The 12,141-nt window shown below is 35.7% G+C and overlaps 1 protein-coding gene across 2 annotated transcripts; it reads right to left on the reverse strand.

Moving 5' to 3' along the window:
• On the reverse strand, positions 1-10,543 carry LOC114407494 (paladin-like). 2 transcript variants are annotated; one of them, XM_028370608.1, is made up of 19 exons: positions 10,016-10,537; positions 9,834-9,953; positions 9,552-9,623; positions 9,388-9,458; positions 9,185-9,284; positions 8,996-9,094; positions 8,660-8,786; positions 8,263-8,396; positions 8,119-8,178; positions 7,706-7,941; positions 6,311-6,740; positions 5,008-5,331; positions 4,282-4,884; positions 4,020-4,193; positions 3,070-3,297; positions 2,699-2,982; positions 1,848-2,120; positions 1,537-1,659; positions 1-785 (listed from the first exon to the last, which is right to left on the reverse strand). In XM_028370608.1, exons 1-19 carry the CDS (start codon positions 10,166-10,168, stop codon positions 653-655), a joined length of 3,744 nt encoding a protein of 1,247 aa, XP_028226409.1. In that variant the 5' UTR covers positions 10,169-10,537; the 3' UTR covers positions 1-652. The 2 variants fall into 2 exon arrangements, 1 of the variants encoding a protein (XP_028226409.1); XR_003665651.1 differs by lacking the exon at positions 1-785 and having other exon boundaries at positions 1,547-1,659; positions 1,848-2,112; positions 10,016-10,543.
• Positions 10,544-12,141: the final 1,598 nt, after the last annotated feature.

Below are 12,141 nucleotides of genomic sequence, written 5' to 3' on the forward strand. Positions count from 1 at the left end.
TACAGAAAGCAAGAACTGACTAGTTAAGATCAACGAGAAGAACACGTGATAAACCGGCTAATGGGCTTAACCGGCATGGATATTCTCCTTAACTATATTAAGCCAAGAGAGAATCAACTTCTTCGATAAAGGGAAATAAAATTCAAAAATACAATTGAATTTGAGTGAAGTAACTAAATTCTTAAGGACATTAATGAAACATGGGTAAGGGTTTACAGAAATAGGGAACCTTCCTCCCTCCCTTTCACTAGAAAGATATCTCTTCCCATCCTATCGAATCACTACATTTCATCCTTTACAAACCCTCCAAAACAAACAAATAGAAATACAACCTTTGGAAGAGATACTATAACATTCCTCAGCAGTGTAACCTACTGCCTTACAGGTCTCCGATGAACACTTCGGTTCACCAACATTCATGCCTTGTGTGAGTGTCAGCCTCTCATGACAGACAAAGCTAGACAGAAACTGAGTGCAGGATGCTGCTCGCCTGAGATAATAGCGGTTTACGAAGTAGCATGTGTGCATAGTCTACTACACGTGAGGCTTTGTAGCAAAGATAAGGTATTGTGCAGCATGAGGAATAGGTGGCGCAAATTGTAACTACAAATGCCCACTGAACACTGACAACATTATTATAAACATTGCCATATTATTTATCAATTCTTAGATTGTTACATAGATGACCAAGTTCTGGTCTTGCATCCATCCATGCTGCAAATTCCGTATTGGCAGGAGAGGTGCAGTAGAGATACGATCTGAATGTGATAAGGAAAAAATATCGCCTGCAGATGGGGGGGAAACAGAAATGGTTACACAACAAAATGGTACATGTCCAACATAATCTTACACCAACACTCACCAGTGATGTACAGCAAAAGCAGCTAGCTGTACATGGTTACTAATTTTTTATGCGATGACTGCTGCCTCACAAAATTCAATGATTATGTACTTTTTTCTTTTCAAAATTAGGCTTGTAAGGAAAAATCAACATGATAGATATTAATGGTTGGTAGGTTAAATTGACAATGCATGTGTGAAAAAAAAGAGATTGTAAATCAAAGTCAATCATCTTACACCAACGAGTAACTTCTTATAAGATAAATTCTCACAAATTCATTGCTGAACAGAAAGTTTGTACGATGTAACTTTGTTTCTTACTCTACCAAAATGTATTTCACTAAATTAATGTATAAATTACTTTTCAAAGAAATAAATTATTGATTGAGTAATAATATTTTTAAAATTCTAAAATTTAACATGTAAGATCTACATAATAATTAGCTATAATTCTAGAATTAGACTAATCAAAATCATTTTCTACATATTAATTAGTGGTGTAAATGACTAATTGCATTAGTATTAGTGTCGATAGACCCCCACCCCCTGACTACATACATAAGCACCAACATGGCAACATCCACGAGGGTATGATGCATTCTCCACATATTTTTTAGAGAAAAATAGAAAATATATCAATACCATTCCTATAAAATATAGGAGAGACATTCCTATAGGTGAGACAAGTAAATTTACCTCAAAGCCTTGATACCCATGTCCATAAGATACCCACGTTCCTCGTCATCATCATCTGTGAACTTCTCAAATTCTCTATTATAATAAAGAATATCTTCTCGTATATGCCCTGCGCCTGCACATCTATTGAAAAAGTAGAAAATTTCAGTATCTTCAATGAAAAGCCAATAACTAAAGCTAAGTGACCAGATCAAAATTCCCCAATGGTACATAATATATTTCCAAAGGTAACCCTCTCACCCGACAATATGTATTTCTAAAGGTAATAATATATGGTTTGTAAAGCTTCTAATAAAAAATTTCCTAATAACCTTTCAATGACAATGTCAACATCTGCTTTGCTCTGGGGACCATGTATGAGGACCCTTGTAAGGTTCAAAATGTCACGATAGTCACCCATACTAAGTGCCATTTCATTAGAAGTTTGAGAAGGCAAGTCCTCTTCAGTCACGGCATCTATATGAGGACCGAATAATGGCTGTGAGACTTTGGATCCAGCATCAAGTCTGATACAGATTATGGCCATTGCATACGCGACTCCACCAAAGCCTGTGTGTGATACAAAAAGGTAACTACCTGCAGAGCTACAATAAAGCAAGAGTTTAGAAGTACATTGCTATATTCAAACAAAGAATAAGATTAACATTGTGGGATTACAGTTTCTAGACAATAAGGATACGGACTCAGAACAAATGAAGAACATAGGGCAGGAATCAAAAGGATGAGTGGTTGGCACGTATTGATTAGCCAGACAGATTTATATCAGTATTGGCATTGTATGAAGCCTGTGCCTTGCATGGGACTATTATACATTTATTGAATAGTATGAATCTTTTATGGTTTTAACTTAAAAATTCTTAGCAAAATGTTTGATTATTCAGTCCAGTTCAGAGATCTAAAGAATCAACTTTACAAAAGAATATAGTACTATATAAGCAAATTGTAACAAGAACCCCATGACTACATTTCAGAGAAAAAGCAAGGCCCTCAAATTATTAGAAATTATAGGTTGGTTATGATTCTAAGTAAATATTTTATGTATTGAATATTCTACGTACTACATATTATTAAATCCCAAATTATAAATGATGCAAACAGGGCAAGAACAAAAATGTCAGCAAACTTTAGAAGACCTATATACTGCAAAGTAGGAGACACTTACTCATCTTGACAATACTGTATTGCATCAATGTCAGAGGCCAAAGCATGCCTCTCTCTTGTTAAAGGTATCCTCTGGTAGACAATATCATATCCATCATCTTTAAGAGCAGAATAAACTTCTGCAGGTGTCTTCACGTCATCTGCTCGAATATTTTCCCAGTATCCAACCACACCTGACTGATTTGTTGAGGGGTTATATTCTTCACGGTGTAATAGCATTCGCCCACCAGACTGCCTAATCTCAGCTAGTATATCTTCTTTTAGCCGTGCTTCCATGTGTTCCACCTGCATTGTAGTTACATGAGTTGGGCAACAAATTAATTTTGCAAAATATACCAACTTCTAACAAAAATTATAGTAAAGAAGACTCACCACAGGACCAGTAATTCCTACATACTTGAGTGTATTAACTGGTTTATTTAACTCCCTCAGGACAAAGGGAGTATAATTGATATAAACAACTGCTTCTTCTCTCAGATCGGTCAATATAGCTTTTTGAGCAGTGAGGGAAGGTTTAGGCTTAGCACCCAAATAGTCTAGCATCTCCTTGGCACCAGAGATGGTTGGAGTTGCCATGCAATACACAGGGTATTCATCAACCTGAAAAAGTGAAGTATTAGATAATGATATTCTCACAGTCAACCACATTATTGATAAAAACATAAGATAAAGCTCTTTCATTATTACAAAGAAGAAAAGTAAGAACTGGAATATAATAAAAAAAAAAGTTCTGAAAGTCCTTCAACACCAAAATAATAAAGCAAGCTATTGTAAGCAAGTCATGATGTTTCATTTCATCATTTGGATTCTTTGCCAGTTCTTGCAAGTCGCAACCAAAGGTCATTGGTCATTATTTGTATACAGTCAGCAGTCCCAACTGACTAACACTGATGTCATAATTGCATTAAAAAAATCTTTTTTAAATTAAAATTTATTGCTAATATAAATTATAATATTACTAGTTTTAAAATTATAAATATATGCTAAAATTAGTTATATGTACAACTATTGCAATATGGGTTCTATGCGTGTGAAAAGTTTAAAAAAAACACTAGAAAACAAAATGAGTGGAAGAAAAATAAACTAAATACAAAATTATCAACTAATGGTAACACAATGTATTCTACTTGATCATTTGTGCAATCTAGGTCCACAGACAATAGTTTTCTCCAAATAATCTGCACAAAAAACATGTAAAAGATGCTAATTCTACCTACAATTGGTTGATCCTGTAGGTCAACACTGGACATCTAGCCTTACCCTCTGGCATCACAAATTTTATAAGTTAGTTTCTTTAGTAGTACTGGCATAAGCAAACATACCTTGTAAACATGAGGTGCACCATGTATTTGTATGTGACTGGAAGTTCTCTGACCAGGAAAGAAATACATTTTCAGTATGGAGCCTTTCCCCAAAACAGAACCGTTTCTGGCCTTGACAATGGTCTCCATCACTGCATCACCATGCTGAGACTCTTGTGGTTCTCTCAAGTCTTCCTACAATTTAAATTGACATTATTGAATCAATTTTGCTTCAAATTGGGGGCAAATGATACTGCAAGTAGAAAGGTAGAAAAACATTTACAGGGACAGTGAAAAATCGCCCTGGTCTTAATCTGATACTCCATTTCATAGCCTGCACCTCTGGCCTCTGATGCAACCAAACCTTAAACGTCATTTTGGATTCTCCTTGTCCACAAAATCCATCAAATGCTTCACTTCCAAGATATGCTGCAAAAGCAATTAGACGAAAGTACCGCTCCAAGTACTCAGCACCACGATTTAACGCCACCCTCCTTACCCTTGGCTCGACATGCTGTTGATTGAATACTTTTCTATACTGTAAGACTGCTTGACGAATGTTTTGAAGTGCAGAACATCTATCAATAATAGCATCTAAGGCTTCTCGGCATTCAACACCATTATCAAATAATGTTGTTATCTTCCATAACAGAAGGATGTCATTTATACCAAAAGCACGATTTTGTTCATCGTCTGTCTTTCTTTGCAATGTATTGGAGGATAATGTATTGACATAACCCCCAGTTTCATCTCCACTTGAAGAACCACAGTCTGATTCTTCATGGGTCACATCACCACCCAGTATTTTAATGGGCCTACCATAATCAATTCGAAGTTTCACAAGGCAAGCTATGACAGTACCAGTGCTTGTCCTGCCCCTACCCATCTATTATATCAATAACAACAGTAAGAAATGGATATGGAAAAAAAAGACAAGAACTAGTAGACAAACACAAAATGAACAAGGTCATAAAAAACTACAGCATAATATAAAAGATTAAGAAAGTACCTGACAATTGAAAACAAAAGCAGTGTCCTTTGCAGCAGAAGCAATATTATTTGCCAAAGTGTCAAAATCAGAGCTTTTAGGAGCTTTTCCATCAGTGATGGGCATACGTGCATACTTAATGGGGAACCCCTCAGCTTCCAGACTTTTGAAAACTTCAAGTGGGGTTTGAATCACATCAGAGGTAACATCCTCCCAAGCATCAAATATATGCTTATCATCCGTTTCATGAATAACCATTATGGCACCACCATACTGTTTAGCTTCCCGCAGGATATCCTCTTTTAATCGAGCTTCCATTTTCTCCACTCTGTCACGGCCAATGCCCTGAAAGAACAAATTACAATTTCCAATTCACCAACAATCGGGGACAAATTTCCAAATTAACAAGAAATTCAAAGAGACCTCTAATGGTATATTAATTTCAACATAAGAGATAAGCTTCATTTTATATCTACTTCAGCATTTGTTGATTATTTATATATTAACACATCCCCTGACCTGCATCAGACAAAGTATAGGGGCATGGACCAGATAATTTGCACTGACTTTTAATGGATCAGATAATATTTGTTAGACATAAAAATATTCCTTGGTCTCCACTTAACAGATTAAGGTTTTAGACATGAACATATTCCTTGACAATATTCATCCAATAGATTATTAACTTTGTGGCTTTAATACTTTATCTCAAGTATATTAAACTTCAGAGTGAAACAGATATCCCTTTGCTACCCTAGAAGACACTGCTACTACTACAAAACAACAAAAAGCACTGTAAACACAAATCTAGTTTCCTGTCTCACCACACTTTTTCTCACAATTAGACCACTTTATTCTTTTTGGAGTGTGGTTTAATACTTTAATACTTTATTTCAACTAATATTATACTTTAGAGTGAAACAGATATCCTTTGCTACCCTAGAAGACACTGCTGCTACTACAACAACAATAGCCTTATCCGGTTATCCTACTAGGTGAGATTGACTCCATGGATCACATTTTGTGCAAAGCACTGCAAACACAGATCTCGTTGCCTGTCTCACCCTGCTCATCTAGATACAATTTTATCACAATTAGACCACCATATTCTTTTTGGAGTATGGTTCCTGCTACCAATCACTACTAATTTGTTAACTAAACATCCTATTGACAGAGTAATGGAAAAATTGGGAAAGCAAATTGGTGGTATATGATCTAGCAGGTTAAAACAAAAAGCCAATCATTCTAACATCAACATCTAGTTTACAACCCCCATTCCTTAACTCAAAATTGATTAAAAGGATATGTTAAAAGTGATCTTTACTGTGTATTCCAGCATGTTTTTGTATGGCCTTTCAACTTCACGAAGAACAAATGGTTTCCCATTGATGTAAATAACAGGCTCTTCTCTCATATTATGCCAAAGTATTGGGCGTCCACCTTTGGAGCTACCAATCCTTCGAATGACAGATCGAATACCATCAATGGTTGGATTTGCCACTCCATAAACTGGAAATCCAGGAACTTCTCGGAAATTAGGAGCACCATCCACTCTCTCAGGTAAACTTGGGTTTTGACATCCGGGACAGTGATCACTTTTGAGAACAGTTTGACTACCAAGAACCTCACCCTTTCTCAAGGCAGCAACCACACCCATCTCAGAAGGGCGGCCATCAGTAGATTCAGCTATCTTTTTTAAAGATGGTTTCAAACTTGAATATCCAAGTGCACCCATTGGATCTCTCCTGAGTAACCTGCAATGCTAATTGTTATTAGTCATGCCAAATGTTAATAGGCATAAGATCAAGCAAATTAATAAATTAAATTATAATAGAAATCGCTTGTACTTGGATTGAGCCAAACTCGACCCCAAAAGCTAGCTCATGAGGTGAGGATGGCCCAAGCCTTTATAATCTCTACTTCGACCACATCTATAGTTGATGTGGGATCTCAACAAAATCTAATTGGTAAAAACGGTCCAATTATACGATGAAAAAATATGTCCAGGGTGAATATTAGATCAACAAAGATATCCAGCACCATCTAATGAAAATTGCTATAAACTGCAAGCATAGTAGATAACACAAATGGAGTCAAGTCCTAGGTGCCTCTTTCTGGATCACTGATGTAAAGAAAAAATAGTGATGGGACAAAAGGGATATGCTTTTCAGGGTAAAAAGGTCGAATGGAATCACAGCATGTCTAAATCAATAATAAAATAAGTACCATGCCATTTTATTTGAGAGAATTAAAGCCACAGCCAAGTTTAAATTTGGCTGCCTTAAAGAATCTGTCTTCAAGCCACACAATAAGCTTTTTTACTTACCTAAGCATCACCATAATTCAAAACCAGAGATAATCACTGTCAGAAATTAATGCCAATCTAGTGTCCCAGCTAAGCACATAAATAAACCGTGTTGTAAACTAAAGATAATTGATTAAATAAACCCAAGGATTTCTTTCACCAGTACCAAGGTACAAGAGCAATCAGGACCCCAAACCATATAAGTGAAGATTATACTTAAAAGTAGAAGCAAGCTAAGTTCAGTAACATTTATGAATATAAACTTTTCTTTTCTAGATATACTTGGCCCAAAATGATTCACTAGCTAAAATCAATTTGGCTCAATAAATATGAGTGATAATCCATGGACCTAATGAAGAGAAATTAATAAGACTTAAAAAAACAAAGGCTTCCCACACTTATTAAATTTTTAACCTGCGAATAATGCTGTAGAGTTCCGGCCTTGCTCTCATCCAGTCAGCAAAACTACAGTGATCAGCAGTATTAGAACGGAGTGCAGCCCTTTCTGAATGAATGTACACAGCAAAACATATTAAAAAGTAGTATCTCTCCAGGTACTCCACAAAAAAAGATAGTGATGCCTCCCTTTTCATCTCATCAGGCTGTCGCAAAATGCTATTGCGATAGGTGGCAATTGCTTCACGCAGATTCTAAAATTCAAGCAAGACAGGGATTGAATGAGGCATGTATGGAGAAGATATGAAATTTCAAAACACGGGATACAAGGAAAAAATTCAACAATAGAAGAAGCAGTACAAACAACCAACTTAAAATTTATCTTTGAATAACACAATATTAGAATCATTAAAGAATAGAAACAGATATACCTGCATTGAAGCACATTTGTCGATGACTTTGTCAACTTGTCTTTTCCCCTCAACACCACCCTGAAACATATCTGATAATTAGGCCAACAAGAACATATTTTAATTTTACAAAAAAATATTAAATTATAATTTTAAAGCCAATACCTCTAACACCCGAATCAAGCTTCTTATGACTGCATACTCTCCTCTGCGAATTGCCTCTTCTGAGTTAGGCAAATGATCAGCAACATTGGTCATACTTTGAAAAATTCTACCGATTGAATTGCTTCTTGGAAATCCTATTATGTAATAACAAAAATGAAATATTTCGTTAATGGCAATTCCACTTGTACAGTCCATGATTTGAACTTGATGACAATGGAGTAAGAATAATGCTTTGTTTTTTCATTAAACAGCAAAATAAATAGCCGCAAATCTGATGCTGAATGTGAAAGAAATCAGTCTTGCATTCAAATTTCTTGGATGAACAACAACATATATAAAAGAAAATAAGCAATAAAAGCAGAAAAATTGAATGAATAAATAAATAAATGAAGAGTACCAGAGGCCCCAATTCGATTGAGGTATACCAAAGTTGCAATGACCATTCCAGTTGTAGTTCGCCCACGCCCCATTTGACAATTAAAAACTATCTCCGTATTTACATCAGCTTGAGAAATTTTATTAACCTAAAATAAAAAAATGAAGAGTATGGATTTTCTACGTTAATAACTATAGTACCAAATAAAAAAACCCTTGAGTCCTGGATAGTTAAGCATAGTTCAGCAGCAGCTGAATGACAAGGCAATAGAAAAGGAAACTACATCACCAACCCATTGATTGCATCAAAAGAATAATTATCCAGAAAGTAATACCAAATACATACAAAAGAACTAACCAGAATATCAAAATCCAATTCCTTTGGTGATTTTTCATCAGTTATAGGAACACGTTCATAATCAACAAGATATCCCTCCACTTGCAATTCCTCATACACCTACAGCAAAGAAAACAACCTTGATGCATTTCTATCAGAAAATTGATTGATAAGTCTCACACTCCCATTTTACACTAGTTTCAGCCATACCTCTAGTGGTGTCTTCACAGAATCACATGACACCGGCTCCCATTGGTCCACCATCTGCCCATCTGGCAGTTCATCAGTCACAAGAATCTTATTTCCATATCTGTTATGTCCATGCACAAATAAGATTAATACAGAAGAGTAAAGACAACCACGAATTCACAGGACAAGCTCAAGACAAACACAGGGCAGAGCCACCGAAATACCTTGCAGCTTCCGCGAGGATGTCTTCTTTCAAACGAGCTTCCATTTGCTCAACCCTTTCCCTATTAATTCCCTAATTAAGTACAGAATGCCACACAAGTTAATGGACTCATTTCAGCCAAAACAAGTTAATCCCCAAATTGTAATAATGTAAGCAATAACATACCGTATACTCAAGATTGGAGAATGGCCTCTCCACGTCACGCAAAACAAAGGGACGGCCATTAATGTAGGCAAGCTGATTCCAACAAAGGAAGAGAGTGAAAATTTAGCGGAGAAGGAGAATATTATTTACACGGCATTAAGCATCCCATCTGCCAGAACCTGAGTTAAACTTCAACTAACAATACTTATCCTAAAGTTAAGTATACATATAACGACTACTTTAAAAACCTGAATTCCTTCAATTTGAGTATAGGTTAAAAAAAAAAAATAGAGTAAAAAATACCGGTTCCTCACGAAGGCTTATCCAGAGAACTTTCAATCGAGCGCCAATGTGATTGAGAACATTCCGAATTCCATGAACGGTTGGAATGGCAACACCGTGAACATGCAACGAGTCAGATGCCTAAAGATAACAAGAACAGTTAGTACAAGTGAAGAAAGAAAGAAAGAAAAAAACCTAGCTACCTGGCGATAATTGGGAGCCCCATCGATCTGAGGCGACAAACGCTTGTTCTGGCAACCAGGGAAATGGTCGCTCTTGAGAATCGTTTTCTTTCCCAACACACATCCTCCTCTCATCTTCATCACCTGCTCCGGCTCCTTCGGTATCTGCGACATCTTCTCTTCCAATGCACAGAGATTTCACAATCCAAACAACCAAGTCTTGACCACACTACTTGTTCTTTCTTATCTCACACAACCACTTTTTAGTAACGCATACTTACACTAACAGTTACATTACATGCAGCTGATTTTATATCCCTCAACCACCTTCAACTCCCGCAGATTTCTAATTACCCAACCATCCATTATTCTTTCCCCACCCTTTTTTTAATTACTTGTTTTTACTTTCCCCACTTTCTGAAACCAACGCCAACAACGTGAAATACGTGAGTGATCCAGAAAGCCGTGTCAGCTCAGCGTGATGAAGCTTTAAAAGACGAATCTTCTCTGATTTTATTCGTAACGTGTATGCTTATTTAATTATTTGCTATTTATTATAATTTAATTTATGCAGAAAAAACGTTTTTAACTGCGAAAAACAATGAGACAATCTTTTTCTCTCAGGTTCCGTTGGGCTTTATGGCTTATGCTGTGAATATTCCTGTCTCTTTCTCTGTCTATGTTGGGTGCAAGATGCACTTTGCCCATCCAACTGTACCAGTTTTTTTCCATCTGAACCCCAAAAATTGTGACCAGCAGAAATAAATTACAGACAAGGAATAAAAGAACATACGCTAGCTCATTTATGGATAATGCTACAACAAAAAAATGTTATGGATAATGCTACAACAAAAAACATACGCCAATTTTATACTCATTAACCCCAAAAATTGTGACCAGCACAGTTCTTATGGATAATGCTACAACAAAAAATAACGCAATTTAACACTATTTGTTATCAGCATTCTTATACACGTCTCATTTATGTATGTACGACAAAAATGTCAACCATGAAAAATAAGAATTTTTATGAAGTATGTCCTATTCATTATATGAGGGGGGGAAGTTGGTATTTTGTTGCAAAATAAAATTTAAAAAAAATGTAATATCTATACAGTACAATAAGATTTTGTTTAAATAACGTATTCCTCCAACAAATTTTTTATCCGACGGTCTCAAAGACTATTGGCATGGTTGTGTAACTTTTCTAATAATGCTTCCTTACATCAATAATTGCGTGTAATTGGAAAAAATAATAGTAAATAGAATTCCTATTCATTCAAATATATAAGTAGATAAAAACAAAGGGAATAAACAAACGTGGAAGAAATGGCAATTAGTTGATCCAGGGTCGTGGTCATAACTCAGAATAGAGGGGCCCAACCAGCAGTGCTGATTAGTTCATCATAATAATATAATAATAACTTTAAGTGATCAAATTAATTTGCCACTGGCTGATTTTGAGTAACCTGGAGGCCGAATCAGAGGTCAATTTGCACGTTTCTGCCTTAAACCATTATACTTTGTGAGGAAATCAGGAAAGTAATACATATTATTTTCTTACCTAATTTAGATAGTGTGTTTTCTTCGTCAAAATAAATTACTTACTTTCTTTATGTATCTTACGTAAGCTGCACATTTCCCATAAAGAACATAACTCAAATAAAATAATGCACATGTGAAGGGCCCATGGAAGTAAAATTAATTAATGGAAAAATCTAGAAAAAAGAACGTGAAGGGCATGGTCGGAGAGCAAGTAGTTTTATAATTACTTGTGGACTGTGCTGTGTTCACCATTAAGAATCTTGTTGACTAATGAATGCTTACACACAATTACAGAAATGACAGAGCTTCTTTTAGCTGAATTTGAGTTTCACTTGCAATTAATTAATGTCTTAACAACCCATTTGTTGTGTTGTTTTTAGAGAAAGCAACGTGATACCGTTGTAGCACATAGATTCTCTTACTACCTTTACGCCTTCTTTTAGGAGCATTGTTCCATCTCTTTCATCCTTTATTATTTGAGAAAGCAACATCTATCAAAAAGAAAACTAGAGACAAAAACAGGTGTCACGTCACTCTCATTCTTTCAAAGGCTGTGATATTCATGGCAATTAGCCAAAATAGGTTATAGTTTGTCAATAGTC

The sequence above is a fragment of the Glycine soja genome, chromosome 3 (genome assembly GCF_004193775.1).
Source record: "Glycine soja cultivar W05 chromosome 3, ASM419377v2, whole genome shotgun sequence".
In the NCBI taxonomy this organism is placed as follows: Eukaryota; Viridiplantae; Streptophyta; class Magnoliopsida; order Fabales; family Fabaceae; genus Glycine; species Glycine soja.